This window comes from Meleagris gallopavo, chromosome 6 (genome assembly GCF_905368555.1).
Source record: "Meleagris gallopavo chromosome 6, MGAL_WU_HG_1.1, whole genome shotgun sequence".
NCBI classification, from domain to species: domain Eukaryota; kingdom Metazoa; phylum Chordata; class Aves; order Galliformes; family Phasianidae; genus Meleagris; species Meleagris gallopavo.
Window position 1 is genome coordinate 49,222,452 of NC_139409.1, and position 20,888 is coordinate 49,243,339.

A 20,888-nucleotide genomic window follows, 5' to 3' on the forward strand; every position below is an offset into this window, starting at 1 on the left:
CCACTTTAATTCACTTCTTTAAAACTCTTATTTTTGTGTAGTCTCCCCTTTGGTTTCACCTAATTTGCAGTTGTGCAATTATTATAAGAAAGTTGTTCAAGTTGCTCTGTGGAACAAAGCAGCAACAGACAGGATAACTGCTTGCATGAGATTCTCTGCACTATACAGACTTTTGATGTAAAACTAAGGATTTGGAGATGATAATCCTTAATCTGCATATGCTTCTTGTTCTTGAGTGTCCAGGTTGAGGAAATACCTGGCCTGTATTGCTTTAATAATACCATGCAGAAGGGGTTTCATTCCCTTAGACACGTGGCAAGTAGGACTCTCCTCAAAGAGCAGGCACTGCCCGGATGTCTGTCTGTCTGTGTTGTGCTTGAGTGGAGGAAAACAGATTTGCTACCAGTGGAATTAGCACGTGAAATAATAACGTGAAAAATTTTAGTTGGGACAAATGATTTAGCTAGGTAGTAGAGAGCTTAGAGCTGCTTCTTAGTAGTTGTGGCCTAAGTCTTTGTATATGTACAGAGCTGAAGAAACTCATTTTCTAATACAATTCTCTTATGAACAGCTTCAATAACTCTCCTATGCTGAGCTTCAGCTCCTCCTGGCTGAAATCTTATGTGTTTCAGTACGGACATTTGCACAGAGCTAACTCACTTAATTAAATTACTACTCTTCTAAAGACATTATAAATCACAGCTGTTCACACCTATGAGAAATAACTGCCCTGTAATGCTGCTATCCACCACAGCATCTTGCTTTAAAGTTTCCCAGATCTGTTGAAGCTTGACAATGAAGCTTTTTAAATTCTTACGCTTTCGACATTTATTTCAACTTGCCAGAATTGCAGCACCGAGGGAAGGATGGAGGGAAGCGCATCCCTCAGACACCGCGTGCCCCATCGCACCGCACCACGGCTTCAGCACAGAGCTCTCATCTGAAAGCGCCTACAGAAAACACCAACAGACTTTGCGTCCTACCCTGCTCACACACGTTAACTGATTGGCGCAGGTGTGGACCACGGGAAACCTCAAGGCCGACTCCAGCATCAGGATTTTTAAGCTTTCCAGCTGTATGTACTTTCCCTGTGGCAAACCGTTACAGCAGCGGCGACACGCTCTGCCTTGAGAAGAAGCGCCGCGCCGAAGCTGAAAGGACCCACATCGCTCCCTCGCGCCACCTCGCTCTCGCGAGAAGAAAAGCCCCGCGAGAGCCCGGCGGTAGGAGGGACGAGGGCTCGCGAGAGCCGGCCGGAGGAGGAGAAGGGAAGGAAGATCTCGCGAGAGCGGGGCGGTGCGCCCGGCTCCGGGCATGCGGGCGAGGAAGGTAGCCTGGCGCGGGATTGGCGGGGCGCGGCTTCCTCTCGTCGCCGGCCTCGCGCATGCGCTGCGCTCCGCCGGGCCGTGTCCCCGGTGCGTGTGTATGCGTGTGTCAGCCGCGGGCAGCGCTCCCGGCCGGCGGCCACACAGCACCCGAGAACCGCCGCGCAGGGTAAGCGGGCTCGGGGCCAGTGCAGGGCCGCGTGCCGCTCCGGACACATCGCCGAGAGGCGGCCCGGCTTCGGCCTGACCCCGCCGCCCGGCCGGGGAGCGGGTGCGGGAGGAGGAGGAGGAGGAGGAGGAGGAGGAGGAGGAGAAGAAGGAGGAGGAGGAGGCGGCGGCGGCTGCCCGCGGGCGGCCTAACCCCGCGCAGCGCGGCCCGGAGCCGGGCGAGGCCGCGGCGGCCCGGGATGGAGTGAGGCGGAGGAGGCCTCCCAAGAGACACTTCCGCGTTGCGGGAGGGCCCCGCCGCCCCGCCGGCCGGCCTGTGACCCGGCCCCGGGCTCCCATGTGAGGCGGGCGGCGGGCGGGCGCCGGCGGCAGCAGCGAGCTAGCGAGGCTCGGCGGGCGGCCCGGGGCGGGCGCGGCGCCGCGTCTCCATGGCGCCCTGAAGGCGGCGGTGGCGGCGGCGGAGTCCCTAGGCCGCGTCCTCGTCCTCGGCCGCGAGTGATCTCGATGCCGAGCACCTCGGAGGCGGCGGCCGGCGGGAGCGGGGGAAGCCGGGGCTGGGGGAGCGGCGGCGGCGGCGCGACGGCGGAGGCGGCCGCCGACAAGAAGCGGCTGCATCACCGGAGACGGAAGCGCTTCGCGGCCCAGCCGCAGCCTCCCCCCCCGCCGCCGGCCCCGCACCCGCTGCTCTTCCCCCTCCTGCAGCCGCCCCTCCTGCAGCCCCCGCTCCTGCAGCCGCCGCTGCCGCCGCAGTCCCTGCTCTTCCTGGCGGCCACCGGTGCCTCCTCCTGCTGCGGTGACGGGGGGGAGCGGAAGCGGCCGCGGGGCAAGCGGCGCTCGGGATCCCGGCACAAGCGACGGCGGGGCCGCGGGGGAGGCGGCGGCAGCGGCGGCGGCGGCGGGACCCAGGAGGCGGAGAAGCGGCGCGGTAGCGGGGGGCTGAGCACGCTGGTGGAGGAGTACGACGACGTGAGTTCCCAGTCCGAGGGGCTGGTGGGCGGCGGCGCGGCCGGCGGCGGAGCGGGCAGCGGTGCGGGGAGCCCGGCCTCGTCCCCGGGCGGCGGGGGAGGCGGCGGAGGCGGGAGTCAGCGGCAGCGGGGCGAGGCGGAGAGGAGCGGGCGATCCCGTCGGGAGCACCGCAGCGGCAGCGGCCGCTCGAAGGAGCGGCACCGAGAGCACCGGCGGCGGGGAGAGGAGAAGGCGCAGCAGGAGGGGGCGGCGGCGGGCCGCGGGGGGAGCGAGGCCACCTCGTCCTCCTCCAAGTCCCGCAGCCGCCACAATCACGCCGGGGGCCAGGACCGGGAGGGACTCAAGAGCGGCGGAGGCGGCGGCGGCGACGGCCGCAGGAAGGGATCCCTCGCCTCGCCCGGCAGCGGCAGAAAAGAGCGGGAGAGTAAAACGCACCGCAGCCGGACTAAAGCGGCCAAAGAGCCGCCGTCGGCTTACAAGGACCCGCCAAAGGCCTACCGCGACGACAAGCCCGAGCCCAAGGCTTACCGGCGGCAGCGCTCGTCCCCCAGCCCCGGCCGGGACGACAGCCCGCCGCTGCATCGCTCCTTGCAGAGCCTGCGGAGCCGCAAGTCGCTGAGCCCCGCGGGCGGCCGCTCGCCCCTCAGCCCCTACAGCCGCCGCCGATCCCCCAGCTACAGCCGGCACAGCTCCTACGAGCGCGGCGGAGATGTGTCGCCCAGCCCCTACAGCAGCTGGCGGCGGTCGCGGAGTCCCTACAGCCCCGTTATCCGGTGAGTGCGGCAGCGGGAGGGGGGAGGAGGAGGAGGAGCGGGTGGTGGGGGGAGGAGAGGGTCCTGGGCAGTGTGGGTCAGCAGGTGTCTGGTGACAAAAGTCCTGCTGCTGCTCCTGGGCTCAGGGAAAGGGCATAAGTAGAGATCCTCCTGCCCAGGCCTAGGGAGAAAGAAGATGCGGGCAGCACTTCTCTCCTGCAGCTATTTCATGTGTTGGGGAGGCCACATAGCTGGCAAGAACGCTTTCTAAATACCGAGGGCTCTGTACTTTTTCCAACGCGAATGACAGTGGAAATACTTCTCAGAGAACAAGTTTTCCGAAGGACCCGTTTGGGGTTTTAAATCTTAAGAAATATGGGTGTACATGCTTGTGTATTTTCTCTTTCAGGATGCAGATTATATCAAATGTTCACCAGCATATTCATAATCTAAAAAGAAAACAAGCTGATGGGCAATCCCTGTTGGTAGTGTTTCTTGATTTAGTGGTTTGTTGGTTTTTTTTTTTTTAGGGGTTTATACAAAGATTTAGTCTTTGTTTCACTAGGAGAAGCCACCAGTGTCAAATTGTAGATAAACTGATTTCCCACTGGGTTATTCAGTGTGGGCTTGCAAATCATCCTCTTTGTGCAAACTTGCACAAAAGTCAGTGCTGCTGTGTTTTAGATAAAGAAGAAATGAGTGCTTTACCTCTATAATCATATGCAAGTAACATCACAGCATTAAAGCATTTCAAAATATTTTTACTTACTGAAACCCACTTACTGAATTTGAAACATTTAGTTAGCATGTACTTATCACTGAAGACTTGCATTTCTCATGTTGGAATTGTACTTTTGCCACGTTGTGTATAAGTTTATTTAAATTCACATCTGAAGTTAGCTTTTAAATATATCGAGTGATATGTTGGCAAGTATTTTGTTTGCACTGCATTACCTGGAACGTTGTCTGAGAACCATTTCTCTGATGTTTCTAATGAGCACCTTGTGTCAGCTACCATTGAGGATGCTGAAGCCATTCCTGTGTTTTGGTGGCTGTTGGTAGGGCGTCCTTTCTGGGGTGTGTGTGTGTCAAATCCTGTTTAAAGAGTGAAGTAACAGCACTGTGCCCTAACGTATCCTAGGCAGAACAAAGGTGCCCTTGGAATGAAACAAAAACAAAAAAAGGATCATTTTAAGGTACAGTTGTATGGAAAAGTTTTGTTAACAATAGACTGTTTCAAGCAGAAAGCACTGTGAGTGCTCAGAAAAAGAGCATGTTGTTGTTGTTGTTGTTCTGTGAGAGCCTGTTCCAAGTAGTTAAGGATTCTTTTTCAGGATTATTTGTGTAATAGAATAGCAGGAACATTTCTGGAATATCTTTCTTTAAATGTTCTAGGAAAACAGTGTTTTCTGTCAATACTGATGTCTTGGAATAAGAAAGCTTTTGATGATAGAGCTGCATGCAGTAGGCTTGTGCTTATGAGCAGCCATATTAGGCAGATTAATAGCCGAGATAGTTTGAGACCCTGCCTTACGTGCTGGCTGGTAGTAGAAGGTACAGGAGGTCTTGTAGGACACGGTTACAGGGGAGAGATCTGTAGGAGTGTTTTGTTTACGTGGTTCTGTTGGTAGTGGGCCTGTGGTTTGAAGCATGACAGTTTGTTTCCTGATTCTTGTGTTGTCTTTCTTCTGAGTGTGTAAATCTTCCTTGAGTTGCGGACCTGTTTCCAGGAGTTAGCTTTGTGACTTCCTTCCTTCCTTCAGTTAAACTTCAGTTTGCATCCTGTCTTTTATCTGCACACAGATTAATTGTTGTGTTAACTACTGCACGTTTTCAGATTTACTTGGGAAAGGCTGGAATGGCGGAGTGGAAGAGGAGGTTGCTCTGTGGAGAAGATGAAGTTAGTCTGCCCAAACGTGGCATTAATTAAAAAAAAAAAAAAAAAAAGACACTTCCAGACAAAAAGGAAGAAGTCAGTAGAGAGAAGATAATCTTTGTTGTCTATAATATCTGCCTGTTGTGAAGAAATGCAAGTTGGTGTTGATTTGCTTTATGCGCACTTGGAAAAGATGGAAGACAGCTGTATTGCTGTGTTAGCCTTTCAGAGCTGTTAGGCTTGTTTTTGTTGCTTGACTGCATGATGTTGCACTCAAAATGCTGAAAACTGTTGCTGTGTTGTTAGATATGGATATAGCTCCTGAAGTCTGGATACAATATAATGATTTTGTGAAGGCAGCAGCTTCTTAGAGCACCTGTCTTCTCGATCCAGGTGATTTAAAAATGTGATTCTGGGGTTGCATCTGCCTATAATGATGTCAGGATAGTAACAACTTAGTATGTTCCTTGGCATTCCAGTCTGTGAGTCTTTTTGTTCTTTTCAGTATGTATCTTCAGCATCTTTCTTCTTTATTTTAGTACGTAGAAGGTGAGAATGAAGTGATTCTAGCAAGCTTGGTCAGCTCCTGTCTGGAGTCCTGATTTTTATTTTTTTCATCTGTATCTGAGCTGCTTAGGGAGAAAGTTCTGATAAACAGTTGGAGAGAAACAAGTGAAGTCAGCTTTGCTCATGTGAATTCCTGGTTTTCTCAAGCAGCAGTAACAGCATAATTACGTGAGTTGTGAATTACAGAAGTCGCTGACTGGTATCTTTCTTTGTAGTTGTCTGGAGATTGCTTCTGTTCAGAAGCAAAGACAAAAATACATGTTTTATGCTTGGAAAATTGTTTGAATGGTAGACTAATTGCTTTTGCCATTATAATTGCAGTAAACATTTATATTTTGTGCAAACTGATTGCTTGAGCTATTTTCACTTGATGGAGAAAACTTTCACTTGCTGTTTGTGGATTTGTATTATGTTTCCTTGTATATTGCAACATGCACTTGTTCTTAAGTAGTGCGTGCACACTTTTGGTAATGGGATTTCTTCCATGTTACAAAAAGCATGAGGAAGTTATTTCTCTACTGATAAATGGACTCTATCCTTGTAGAACTCAGAAAATAATAATAATTAAAAAACCAAAACAGACAAAAAACCCAGCCCAAACCAAACAACAAAAAGCCACTGTAACTGACAAAATAAGGAGAGTCTTTTTGGAAATGAGCTTAGGATGAAATTGTAGGGAGTGATGCTTTTCATTATTTCAGTCAGATCATATGCTATGTGATCACACATTTAATTCAGTTAACTGTATATATGAGTAATCGCATTTCCCAAATTTGGATACACCTACCCATCTGCCTGGATGGAAGTAAGTAGGTGGGGCACTACTAGCATAGTAATACGGTATGGTGTGTGGATGTTGCTTATAGGAAAGGAAAAATACACCATTTCTTTTCTTTCTTGAACTCTGGAGCCATCCCTTTTTTTTTGTTCTGTGGTAGGTAATGTAGCACTGAGGCTCTGTGAAATACGAATCACTTCTGTGCAAAACCAAAATAAGCATAGGGAAAATGGTAAAATATTTGTTGAGCGAGTAAATGCCTACTTCATGCAGAATCCATGGTTTCATGCACCATATAAAAAAAGCTTTGCAAGCAGTGATCTCGATGCTTTTGGATTTAAAGCAGTAGGAGAGATTTTCAGATGTTTTTCCTTCTTGTTTGGGGAAATATTTTCTATATAAAACTCTTGAATCTTGTTCAGTAAAATGTATTTTGGGAAAAATTGGAAATGAAACTATGTGTTTTCACTGCTGGAATAGCTATTTCTTCCAGTGTGTTTGAGGCTTGTTACCTGGCTGTGGACTTGACCTTTTGCTGATGTGCGAAAGATGATTTGCTGATTTCCTTTTACCTTGATAATGTGCCTTTCAGTTTCTTTGTTGATCTGTTTTGTTTTTGTTTTTCCTTTATTGTGGGAAGTGCCTTCATTTGAAAAATGAACCTTGTAATGTGTTTATAATACAGAATTTGAGTTGGCATTGTTTTTTGCTGATTGATTTCTTTGTATGCAGTTTTCATCTGAGAACACGGGGCTGTAAAGCAGATTTAAGAAACAAAAGATGTTTAGATTTTTTTCAGTGTTCTTACACTGTATGTATTGCATACCCCTTCACAGATTTCTGGTTTGAAATTGGTAAGCAAATTACGTAGTCTTCATGTGCAAAGCAGAATAGGGTGTTGGTTGCAGAACTGCTTAGAATATAAGTCTGAACTAAGAGCTTGAGAAAATAAAAAGAGTATGTAAGATATTGAGGGGGAGCACCAGTACTGTTAGGTGGAGAAGAGAAGGCTCTGGGGAATCCTCATTGTGGTCTTCCAATATATGAAGGGACCGTATAAACAGGAGGGGGAGCAGCTGTTTGTGAGGGTGGATGGTGATAGGACAAGGGGGAGTGGTTTTAACCTGAGACAGGGGAGGTTTAGGTTGGATTGAGGAGGATGTTTTTCACCCAGAGGGTGGTGAGGCACTGGGACAGGTTGCCCAAGGAGGCTGTGGATGCCCCATCCCTGCAGGCAGTCAAGGCCAGGCTGGATGTGGCTCTGGGCAGCCTGGTCTGCTGGTTGGCGACCCTGCACATAGCAGGGGGTTGGAACTGGATGAGCATTGTGCTCCTTTTCAACCCAGGCCATTCTGTGATTTGCCTGCTGTTGTAACATGAAATAGCTATACTACCAGCTGTAATGTTCTGTGGAGATGGTTTATGTTACTGAATGATTATAAATGTCTTGGAAGATGTGTCGTGAAGCCAACTGATTAAATTTAGGTCTCCCCTCTCAAATACACCTTACCATGAACTGGAAGATGGCTGTGCCTGCTCGTTAATGCAGCTCACTGGTTGTTGATGGCAGATCTAGACTGCAGTGGGTGTTTTAACCCCATTTGGTTCTATTTGCCTTCCCAGTATTCAGCTCTTTATTCTGATGAATCCCTTTGTGTTCTGTCTTGTCTAAAAGTATGTAAACATAGGACAAGAAACAATTTCATTGTTTCACTCTGTAGACCTAATATGTTTGGGTAAAGTATTGTTTGTGCTTAGGTAACACATCTGGCTGCTGGCATGTTTCATGTAGCCAAAGCAGTTAAAAAGAAGAGAGCTTTTCAAGTTTACCAACAGGAGAAGATAACACATGGCTGTTCTGATTTGTTAATAAAATGTAGTTCTTTTTTTTAATAAATATGTGAGAGTGGAATGGGGAACAGAGAAGCACGTAAAATAGTGGTATGACATGAAAAAAACATTTAAGCTAAGTGAGATTTGTGCTCCTGGAGATCTGACTTGTTTGAGCAGCATTCTTGTTCCTCCCTCTTTACTTTCAAATATCAAGATAGTAAAATGTAGCAATTGAAGTTTTCAGTTAATAGTTTGAATTGTTTCATTGTGTGTGTGACTGTGCAGGCACTGTTAACTTCAGTAGACAATTTAGTTAAAATTCAGTAAGGAATCTCCTGGTTAGTAGCTGATATGTTATCCAAAGAAATGTAACAGTGTGTTTAATTGCTAGAAAGAGGAACATTGTGACAGTTTCAAAACTTGCAACTAATAACACTTAGATATTTTGAGTGTTTTTATACAGTGGACGAGTGGGTTGTGTTGAGCAACCCAAACAACAAGAGAAGCCTGCTTCCTTTTTGTCTTCTGAAATACGAGGAAAGCAGTGCCAAGGTCCGTTTTGGGGATGAATTCCTTACTAGTGCTTTCTTCCTTTGTTTCATTACACACACCTATTCTCTATATGATTTTTAGATAATGTCTTGAAAATTTCTTTCTGGTTTCATATTTTAGCTAGACATAATATCATGCAATTACTTCAATTTTCCCTCTGCAGCTAATCAGATTGTGCTCCTAGACTCCTTTGTTGCTGTCTCCAGGGAAGGAAAAAAGCAGCTGTATGTAAAGAACTTCTTTTAATGCAGGGTAGTCCTATGGTTACTTATGGTTTTTAGGCAAATCAGTTTTCTTTTCCTTTTTTTCCCTCTGTATGTAAAAAACACCAAAACGTGTAGATGGTTCAGAATTGGTTTTATGAGAGTTTGGCAGTTCCTCTCTCCAGGGATGTGGAGCTCTGTGGAGTGCATTCACAGTGCTTGTGGAAGGCTGTTGATGGATAAGCACAACACAAGTACCTGTAAATGGGACAAAACTTAGGGGTGTGCTGCCAGCAGATGCCAGGGTGGTATTTCACCATTCTCAGAATTCTGTGTGCACTGCTGAGAGAAAGCTTGTAAACATCCATAGCTTTGTTTTTGCGGCATGTTATAGGTGGGAACTTGCATGTAAGTTTTGTCTAGACTGGGAGGTTTTCTTGGGACTTTGGAACTAATGCTGATGAAAGAAAATGGTAGTTAAATATTTGAAAAGATCACTGAACTTAGGGAAACAGCAGTTTTGTTACTGCGACTGCGTGTAGGTCACACTGAAATTAATGCCTCCTATTTATTTCCATGAAAACCACAACAGATACAAAGAGCACAGCAACACTTTATAGAACACAATAGAACAAATTCTTAGCTATAAAACACTATTTTTCAATGTAGTCACCATCATTAGTCAATTTGCACAGATGAGCTGATTGAAATGCCCTTCATCTCATGGTGTAACAGCTGTGCATGGCAGAATGAGATTTGTCTTTCACTTTGCCATTTCCATTGCTGAAGCACACTGCTTACCACCTCACTATTTCAGATCTGCTGTTTGGTCCTCATAAATGTTCTGCAAGAGTCAATGAATGTCAGTGGATGCTGTTTTTTCCACATAGGGAAATTCAGTGACACACCTTTGCTTCATACTTACTTCCACATCAGATACCATTTGGAGACTGTCCCTCTGCTGCCGTTGTTGCACTACAACAAAATGGAACAGAGTATTGGTGGGAAGGTTCAGTCTCTACTGCCATACAGTCAACATCTGCCTCTGATGTCATGGGCCAACATAATAAAATAGGAGGCATTACTTTCAGAGCAGCTCTTGTAACTTGAATTACGAGTGCTCTGACAGAGCTGTCTTTTACTTGTGGTTCATGCTGTTCAGCTGAAGGTATTTGTGTTTCCTGTAACTCTTGCCTGGTGGACAAGGTACAGCAAGGTGTTATGACAAAGGTCTTTGGGATGCCAGTGGAAGAGTTGGTTTATTATTAGCCTGGGAATGCATTCTGTAATGCAACTTGAATATCTCTTGCTGGTATAAATAATGAAAAACTCAGATTAAACCAGTGGACTCAGCTTGTTGCATAACCATCGTTTTGATCTGATACTGAGGGCTGCATGATAGAGTGGAACCGAACCTTAAATGTTGAGTGCCTGTGTTTTTGCTCCTTTCCCTATGGATATAGTTCTGGCATGACGAAGTTGTACCATTTGAGGTGTCAGACCTGGGCTGGGGAACTTAGTGGGTGGTGGTGGTTGTTGTTGGTTTTTCTTTCATGAGCTTGTGTAAATCCTTGTTCACATTCTTAGCTCTTTGCTGGTATTGATAAAATATGCACCTCAAGCCACTGTCAATGCTTAGCTTGCCTACATGTTTCTTTTTGAAGGCAGTATATAGATTTACTGGCACTCAACAAAGTGTTGGTAGCTGACCAGATGAGTGTTTCTGGTTACTAGAATTCCAGCAGATTTTCTCAGTTCATCCTTGGTAATGATTTGAACAAACTTATTTTATTTTGAGCTAATGAGGAGCAACAGCCTTGTGATCAGACATGGAATCTCAGGAACTGGGGCGTTTTAAGCTGCTGCTTCTATTTTCAAGTGAACGTGGAATTCAACCTGTTCCCTGTGTTGACACAGATTTCTTTCTTCATGTTGGGCACCTTTCTAAATAAAACAACAAAAAGCACATAAATTGTACTTACGAAAGAAAAAAGCTTGATACCCTAGGATGTGCTTTATGGTTAAAAATTGAATCCAGCTGAGGCTTGCAGATTGCAGTGGGTTCTTTGAAGGTGGAAATGGCGTTCTACAGGTAATGGAGCAAGTTAGAGATGGCTAATCCAGGAGCGAGGTGTGCAAGCAGGTGTTTTCCAAGACAGGTCAGTGACGTTCTGGCAAATGATGCATCAGTGTGAGGGGTCAGTTTAGGACTCATAATGCCTATTAGCTTGTACTTGATGCTGGAGACATGCAATTATGCTGATTCTATTTCCAGTGCAGATCTGCAGGCAGGATCCCTCCTTGAGATATCTCCTCAGAAAGGGAGATAAATGTGACAAGTGGCTCTGGCCTTGCAGTTTGTAATGTGTTTTATTGTCTGCATAATCTCAGCCCCCTCTTATCATGACTTTATATTATAGAACTTCACCTATTTTTTAAATTTTTTTTCCAGTTTGGGAAAAAAATTAGAAAAAATAAAATTTAGAAAATGTTTTAAGTCCAAAATACAGGATTGAATTAGTTAGACCTTCAAAGTGACAATGAGAAGAAAACTTTGGTGGCATTTCATAGTGAAGCAGAAATACATTTCCAGGGGATTTTTTCTGAATAGTACTGTGTTTTCATGGTGGACATAAACATTAATATCTCTTCACCAAATTGTGATTTAACTGAAAAGACTCAAGTAGTGATTTAGTATTAGGAGGCAGAGGGGAAGTAATCAGTTACCCCAAATCCAAGTACTACTTAGTGCATTCTTTCACTAAAACCATTTTTCTTCCTTTTTTTTTATTAACCCCCAAATTTAAATTGTAGTTGAAAATTCACAAAATTGAATTCTCAATGTTTTACTTTCATTTCCTTTCTTTGTACTTTAGTCTTATTACTTTGTAATACTTCATAATTACTTTGTAATTGTGCACCATCAGAAAATTCTGTAAGATGCCTTCTTGGCATAGAATTTTACTGTGTTAATTTCCAAGTGTTGTTTTCTCATGAGATTTGAATTCTTAATGGTCTCTTGTAGCTGTTTGATTCAATAACAGTTTTACCTACTGAATGTGAAGCTTGTGATAGAATATTCAGTGTGTTCATCTACACGTTGGTTTGGAGTCTACTCCTGCATAATCTTGATTGATTTAATGTCCTTATGTTGTTCTAGAAAGGAAGGTCTATTTTTAATAATGCAGGAAAAAAGTGTGTACACGTGGCAAGTAACAAATATTGCCCGTGACATAATAATGTTTTTATACTGCATTATTTCTTCAGTTGAAGGATTGTAATGTGATTTTAAGTTGATAATTAAAATGGTATTAATTATTATTGAAATTAAATCTGACATAGTGGCGATTAGTCCTGACCATAATGATTGTTATTGGCTTTATTCTTATTTGCCCTAAAGTTTGGGAAACTTCTACACATTGATGCAATCTTTTGAACTGTGAAGTTTCTAGCTCTCCAGACAGTTTGTTATTTTCACTACTCATACATTTTTACATTGACTAGCTCATGGATTTTTTCTATCTTGACTTAATTTCATTCTCCCCTGCAAGTGATGTGCCCAGGAAAAATAGATTTCTACCAGTCCCGAATCAAGATAATACCTGTAAATGTTGTGAATCTCTGCTATTTTTAGTATTGTATAATGAATTAAATTTTAGATTTAGCAATAGACTTCACTAGTTGTTCTCATGCACTTTATCTCAGTTAGTTTCTTTTGTTTGTTTTTTAATGAAGAATTGGATCAAAATTACTAGGAAATGAATGAGCGACTTCATTAGATTGTATTTCTGCACAGTTGGAGTTTGCTTCTTAATTGTTAAGGTTCTTTCCCTCCTTTCCTGCCCTCATTCTGGTTTGTTTCCTCGCTAAGATTTTGTAGACAGCTTAGATGTTTTTTTTCCCTCTTTTTCTTAGGTTTTTATCTGACTTATCTGACGTGGATGTAGCATATTGCTACTTGTAGGTTATCATTTACCTTCAGTAGATAAATAAAAATGGAGTACATTATCTCTGGAGAGGCCAGGGGAATGTACCTTTAAATTTTGGGAAAGGAAAGCTAAGGCTTATTGGGTTTTTTTAGCTAGCAATATTGCAACCTTTAGCATTCAGGTTGCTTTTTAACATTTTTATGGCAATTTTTTTACAGTTCAGTGTTGTGTTTAGATGCTTCTCGTGATGCTACAACGTGAATTTCATTATGCTAAATTCTGGTTGTGTAGGCAGCTGAATTTTTCTGTAATGTTGCAGATATTGGATGTGTTGACACACGAAGCGTAGCATCAAGTTTTCTTTAAAGGAGAATTACCATTTCTAAAAGGAGAATACCATTTCTGGTATGCAATGACGAAGCACATTTGTCCTACAGGCACATACAGTCGTATTTTGCAGTGCCTTATTGGGAGAAACTGTATTTAAGAAAGCTTTAACGTTTTCTAACAACCTGTTTAGATGCAGAATCTTGATTATTGCTTATTCCAAATAATTTTGGCGGGGCACTGTCTTTTCTATTTTGTTGCTTTTTTTTATTCTGTAAACGTGGTGAGACTGGTTGGTTTAAAAGAGAGCGAAACTGCACAAATTTTTACCTGAGTAAATATTTATTTTTTTCGAAACAGGCGATCAGCAAAATCTCGAAGCAGAAGTCCATATTCATCAAGGCACTCAAGATCTCGTAGCAGACACAGGTTGTCTAGATCGAGAAGTCGTCATTCAAGTATTTCTCCTAGTACATTAACTCTGAAGAGTAGCCTGGCTGCTGAGCTGAACAAAAACAAAAAAGCAAGAGCAGCTGAGGCAGCTAAAGCCAGTGCAAAAGCTTCCAACACTTCAACGCCGACGAAGGGAAACACTGACACTGCTGCAAGCGCACCTCAATTGAACAATGTAAAGGACCTGAAGAAAGTAAAAATTGAGCATACACCTTCTCCTACGAGCAGCGTAAATTTGAAGAATGACAAGGCAAAAGCAAAGGTCTCACTTCCAGAAACTAAAGGAGAAAATAATCTGATCGCAGACAAAAATACTAAACAGAAAGCTACAGCGGTAAAAGAGGACAAAGTAACTGTTGTAAAACAGCAACCGGTCACTGTAAAAGAGAAAACCAAACCGACTGCACCTAGCGTAGCAACAAAGGAGAAGGAGCGAACTGTTGCACTACCAGCCTCCACACTGCCACCCTTGCCTTTGCCTCCCACGCTGCCTGAAGATAATGAAACTGATAGGTGAGTTGTGATGTAAACTTGCTTTTTGGGGATTTTCTCTTGGTTTTATTTATTTATTTCTGCTTTGGAAAACTAATGGTAACCAAGGCATGTCTTGCCCGTGGGCTGCATGCTACCTGACACAGCTCACAATGCAGCTTACCCACTGCTGCTGCACTCAGCCTGCCTAGGCCAGCTGTCACTTAGCACCAACGAAGCATTGGTGTGCTCTTAACTCTATCTGGCCTGAAACCAAGGCACAAGAAGGATGCAGGACAGGGTTAACTCAAGTTCTGGCAGGTAATTGTATGCAGTTTGATACAATATTCTGTGAACAGCAAAATATATGCAGCTATCCTTTCTGTTATGATGAGGGAATTTGAAAATAAGTTTCAAGGTTGCTTAAAAAAAAAAGTTATTGTTTCTTTGGTATACTTGCAACTTCATTTGCAGTTTAAGTATGTGACCTGCAGCTTTTCAGATGAAATGTGGGGAGTTGCACTCAGGCATTAAACTGAAAAATTTCATCACGTGTCTCTACTGAACTTTTATAAGCCCTATCTTAGCAAGAGAGAAGTACCTCTCACTTCACAGTCACACCTTGTTCACAAATGAATGTACTGCCAAAAGCAATCAGATGAACAACTGTTTTCAAGGATAAAGCATGGGAGTAATAAAACTTCATCAAAAATCTTTGACGAACACCTTGAGAACTCACTGAGAACTGAGCACCAAACCAGACTGAGGCGTTAATTTCACAAAAATGAGGTCCAGTATTCCACTAGTTTTATGGTTTTGTTCCTTTCCTTTTTTGTTTTAACAACAACAAAATATATATATATACATACATACATGCTAACTATATTGTATAATTTATGGAGGCTGCTCCATAAGTAGTGCTTCCTAATTTTTTATGTCGGCTCACAATGTCAGAGGCAGATGCTGTTGGTGTGACAGTGTAGGGGTTGAAGCTTCCTGCCAATATTCCATTACATTTTGTTGCTGTGTTTAATGCCGTGATGGCGTTAGAGGGGCAGTCTGAGCAAGTCTGACATGAAGTTTGCCTGAAGCAAAGGCGTCACTGAATTCATCCATGTGGGAAAAAATGGCACCCACTTGCATTCATCAACTCTTGCTGAACATTTATGGAAACCTAACAGTGAATGTGAGCACAATAAGGTGGTGGTGAGTGGTGTGTTTCAGCAATGGCAACAGCAACAGTGGGTCACTTCCACTGGTGCAGGTGTTTATGAACTTGATATGCAGGCTCCTGTTCATCACTGATGAATGTACATTGCTAATGATGGCGAATATGTTGAACAGTAGTGTTTTGTAGCTGAGAATTTGTTCTATCAAATGCTGTAGATGTATTCTAGAAGGAATTTTTCAATAAAAAGTACACTAAAGAGATTACTTAAAATTGCAGGCGGGTAAGAACTTTGGGGATAATGCACATATGTAATTTTCAAGACCTTGAGTTTATTGCAAATGTGGGCATAGTTCTGGGGAAAAGATTAATTCAGTAGCAATATCTGAAAATCTTTCAGTAAGTTGGAATTTGACTTAAAGGATCTTTAATTTTTAAAGATCTGTTATTTTCAGTTAATTCATTTTGCAGGTCACTATTATTTTGAGTATGTATAACTGAGGTGTGATGGTCGTAACTTTTAATCTGTGCTGACTTTTGAAGTGCTAGAGATTGGTCTGTAGCAAGGAAACTTGGGTCTGTACCCAAAATGTAATCTGGATTTAGGCTATGCTAAGTTTCTTTTTTGTCCAAACAGAATAATTGTTGTGATATGAATTGGAAAATGATGCTATCGAGCTGTCATTTATTATTTTTCTTTTGGTTTTGGTAGTGTGAGAAAAGTTGCTTTTGGTATTACTCGTATTACTGGTCTTGTGCTATCCGAGAGATGAACTTCTCACAAGTAAAACAAAATTTCTTAGTACTGAATTAATAACTGTTTTAGGTGTGATACACCTTTGTAAGAAATGAAAACTGTAAAAGAGAAATTCAGAACCTTTTAAATATTCATATATTTTGTATCTGTGAAAGTAATGTTTTCTCTTGCACTTGGAGAATTGCACTGTTTAATTAGTGCAAGTTGTTAGAACTAGTGGTGTAAATGTTTCTATTAGCAATTTAATGCAGTGTTAAGTGTAAGAACACACAGGGCTTAGTGAGTCAATATTACTTAAAGAGATGGTAGATTTCCTTTTCAGCAGTAAAAGAGAACCTTCAGCACTCTAGCAAATGTCATTCCAGTTATTCAGAATCACACCTGTGTGGTGAATGTGCAGTTGCATTTGACTTGGACAGAGCCATCCTCCATGGGTAAACGGGATTACTGACACTTATTTGAGAGATCTACTGTTCTAACAGGCTTTGTTTGCAGGGTTAAATGTGATAACATGAAATGTGATTCTATCCTGAAGCTGTCTAATCACTTCTCATTATTAGTATTTTTTAATTTAACGTCTGTTTTAAGTATACCTGAACAGTTCTATTAGCACTGGGCTCATTTTCTTTAAAAAACAAAAACAACAACAACAACAACAAAACAAAAAACAAAAACAAAAACAAAAAAAACAAAAACCAATGTAATACTTGCAAACAAACTGCATCAGAAAGATTAGTGACAGGAAATAGAATGTCTTTTATGCTTCACTTTGTTTCACTTTTGAGATGCAATCGTAATCATTCTGATGTGAAGTTTGTAACAAGTCAGGTTAAACCATGAGTCGCTAAAGGAAAACGATCCATGATTTTTGGGAGGGAGAAGTACCAAGGTTCACTTGTATTCAGTTGCTGTAGGAAATTGTGCCAACTCAGAAAGCTTGGTACTGCACAGAACTTGCTTTGCTGGCTCCTAATGTAGTGTCAGTTGATGTTCAGTAGGAATCTGGTAAAACTACAAACAAGCTACCTAAAGAAACAGTGGTGTTGGGAAACTAATGACAAGGTCAGCTGAAAGAGAAGACTGTTCTGGTAGCCAGCAGTATGTGATTTAACAAACCTGAAAAAAGGCTGCTCTTGGCTGCCTCTGTTTTCACATACTGCTTTTAAAACTTGTTTCGGAACTTCTCATATATTGTGCTTCCACTAATACTGAAAGTGTGAGGATGAAATTGTGAGAGAAATGCAAATACTTGAACTTCAAAATTGAGGTCTTCATTATGATAACTACTTGCTGTGTTCATGCTAACAAGAACAGAACAATGAGGACACTACATGCTTTCTTGAGGTGCTTCTTTGAATTGAGGCAGTGGCAGCTTGATAGGTAGTCTAAGATTCTCGAGGGTTCTGATTTTATAGTGAAGCACAGGCATAGGCAAAATGCTGGAATGCTTTATTAAATGGATAAAATTTGCTGATTGCAATTAATTTATGAACGAATATGTGCATTCTCCATGATGGAAGATAGCAAGGTCTTTCCAGTTATAGAAGTTCCTACTTGATCTATGAAACCAGGTAGATAGAAAGTTGCAGGAAAACTTCCTTTCCAGAAGAGTTTTTTTGAGAGGGATGTTGAGAATAGAACAGTGACGATTTTTGCAGATGTCACTACCTTGGGAAATGTACGCTCAGAGCATGACAAAAAATTTCTTTATGCAATGATGGAGTTTGAAACTTGGAGAGCCTACTATCTGAGAGTCCTATCAGGGAGAAAGCCAGGTCATTATTTAAACAATGGTGATAGGTTTACTTATTTGTTACATTATATCTGCAAAAATGCAGCTGAAGGAAGAAGTCTGGACAAAACAGAAGCATGAGTTTAAAAGATTATCCTGCAGGAAGCATTGCATGTTCAGAATTTCCACATTACAATGTGAAGAGCATCTCTAGAATAAAAATACATTGCTGTGTGTTTTGGGCATTCTTCTCAAGACAGATTGTCACTGTCTGTTCCCTTTAAAAAAAAACAAACAAAAAAAAACAAATTGATGGTTTAAAATAATAAATAAAAACGCCAATTGCCCAGGGCAGAAGAAATCAATTTTTCACTTGTTTTGTATTCTGATAAGTAGAAACACATTGTAACTGGAGTGTTTCTGCAGATCTGTGAGTTTGGAATCTGCAAGTAGCATGGTATGGACTGCCTTTCAGTGCCTTGCAGTAGCTGTAACCGTGAAGTTAGTTCTATCTGAAGATCAAAACTGAAGTGAATTAGATTAGAATAATCTTTTATACGTGATGTCAGTCAGAGTACAGATTTACGTGCTGTACTTGTGGTATCTGGCAGCACCTGAGCTCTAAATAATACTAGTCTGAGCCCTAAGTGTGTGTGTGGGGGGGAGAGGAGTAGTTTAAATGAATGGCAGAAGCCTAACCTGAAGCCCAGGTAGGTTTGTTCTGGCTGATAGGGCTTGCTATCATAGAATCGTAGAATTGCTCAGGTTGGAAAAGACCTTAATGATCATCACATCCAACCACAACCCAACTATACTGCCCTAACTCTAACAACCCTCTCCTAAATCATGTCCCTGAGCACCACATCCAAACAGTTTTTAAACACATCCAGGGATGGTGACTCGATCACCTCCCTGGGGAGCCTATTCCAGTACTTAACAACCCTTTCTGTAAAGAAGTGTTTCCTGATATCCAACCTAAACTTAACCTGGTGCAATGCAACTTGAGGCCATTTCCCCTCATCCTGTCATCAGTGAGAAGAGACCAACCAAGCACTTTTCAGATACTGAAAGAGAGCAATAAGGTCTTCCCTCAGCCTCCTCTTCCCCAGCCTAAACAGCCCCAGTTCCTTCACTCTCTCCTCATAGGCCATATTCTCCAAGCCCTTCACAGCCTTGCTGCCCTTCTTTGCACCTGCTCCAGCACCTCCATGTCCTTTCTGTACTGAGGTGCCCAAAACTGAACACAGCACTCGAGGTGAGGCCTCACCAGTGCCAAGTACAGGGCAGGATGACTTCCCTGGTCCTGCTCCCCACACCATTCCTGATCCAAGCCAGGATGCCATTGGCCTTCTTTTCCACCTGGGCACACTGCTGGCTCATATTCAGCTGACTGTCCATCAGAACACCAAGGTCCCTTTCCATCAGGCAGCTTTCCAGCCACTCCTCCCCAAGCCTGTAGGGTTGCCTGGGGTTGTTGTGACCAAAATGCAGGACCTGACACTTGGCCTATTGAAAATCATACAGTTAACCTCGGCCCATCGATCCAGTCTATCCAGGTCCCTCTGGCAGATCAGCACTCCCTCCCAGCTTGGTGTTGTCTGCAGACATACTGAGGGTGCACTCAACCCCTCATCGAGATGGTTAATAAAGATGTTAAATAGAAGTGGCCCCAGTACCGAGCCTTGGGGGACACTGCTTGTGACTGGCAGCCAACTGGATTTAACTCCACTGACCACAGCTCTTTGGGCCTGGCCATCCATCCAGCGTTTCACCCAGCAGAGCATACACCCATCCAAACCAGCTGGGCAGCCAGCTTCTCCACAAGGATGCTGTGGGGAATAGTGTCAAAGGCTTTACTGAAGTCCAGGTAGACCACATCAACAGCCTTACCTTCATCTGCTAAATGGGTCACCTTGTCATAGAATGAAACCAGGTTTGTCAAACAGGATCTACCATCTGTAAACCCGTGCTGACTGGGCCTGATCCACTGGTTGACCTTTAATTGATCTGTGATGGCTCCTGTTACAATTGGAAAGATAAACACAGTGGAAAGGCGATAGAGGAGTGTAACAGCAAAGGGACTAGCACGGATGGAATGGTGTTACAAAGGGCAAATGCTCACACATCTCTGAAGATCTAGGCTCACAGGAAAGACTCCATGAGGGAGGGATCTCCTATCAGAGATCTTTCCGCAGGGCAGTCAGCCCTTAAATGGGGTCTAAGAGAGGTGGAGCCAGGTTCCACTCCTGCTTGCACAGCTGAATTGCCTTCACCTGTGCTCCCATGGCTGACGGAGTTCTTTCCTGAGGTGCTCATTCAGTGGTTTAGGCCATGACTCAACAGTTACTGTACAGCTCCCGAGATTATCTGTTCCATATCCTTCCTGGCACCAAGGTGAGACTGTTAGGTCTGTAGCTAGCAGGATCATCTTTATGGCCCTTTTTGAAGATGGGCAATGTCATCCAGCATCAGCTTTTGTCGGAAATATGACGTCTTAGCATCTGATCTCTTTTTCTGTAGAATTTTAATAATCAGCTGTGCATTCATCAGAGCTGTTTGCAACTCATTTATAAAGCTTAAATTGAGTTTCTGTCAATTCTGAGAGCAATGCTAGTGTATCAGCAGCTTAGAATGTACTAACAACAACAAAAAGAATTCCAGTAGGTTTTCTTTGTTTTAATACTGCTGTATTGTGTTCAGTGTCCTAGCAAAATTGTTTCTTTTTTAGTAGCTTGAGAGAGAATATTACAGTGAAGTCAGTTAAAGAAACGGAGAAGAAACTTCGCCATCTGCTTGCAGACTTGCCACTTCCACCTGAGTTGCCTGGAGGAGCTGAGTTAGGCAAAAGTCCTGAAGAAAAGAAACCAACAGTTCAGTTACACAACAAGAGGAGACCAAAGTATGTTTATTACTTTTTTTTTTTTTTTACTATATTTTAAAGTCTGTCATGGGAGCAGAAGTGATAATAGTTTCCTGAAAATGTATTCTGTTCAAAGTGTTTCTGCTTTGTAACAGCTCTCTTCATACTACA

The 20,888-nt window shown here is 43.3% G+C and overlaps 1 protein-coding gene across 8 annotated transcripts in view; it reads left to right on the forward strand.

Annotated features, from left to right (window-relative positions):
• Positions 1-1,296: 1,296 nt before the first annotated feature.
• The window catches only part of CDK13 (cyclin dependent kinase 13), a 54,260-nt gene continuing 34,668 nt past the window's right edge, over positions 1,297-20,888 (forward strand). For 6 of the 8 annotated variants that reach the window (XM_085226676.1, XM_085226679.1, XM_085226680.1 and 3 more), the window contains exons 1-3: positions 1,298-3,232; positions 13,637-14,242; positions 20,586-20,756. In XM_085226676.1, the coding sequence (XP_085082802.1) occupies positions 1,998-3,232; positions 13,637-14,242; positions 20,586-20,756 (2,012 nt within the window). In that variant the 5' untranslated portion in view covers positions 1,298-1,997. Of the gene's footprint in view, positions 3,233-13,636; positions 14,243-20,585; positions 20,757-20,888 lie in introns of all 8 variants that reach the window. The other 2 variants (XM_085226677.1, XM_085226681.1) reach the window with 2 other exon arrangements.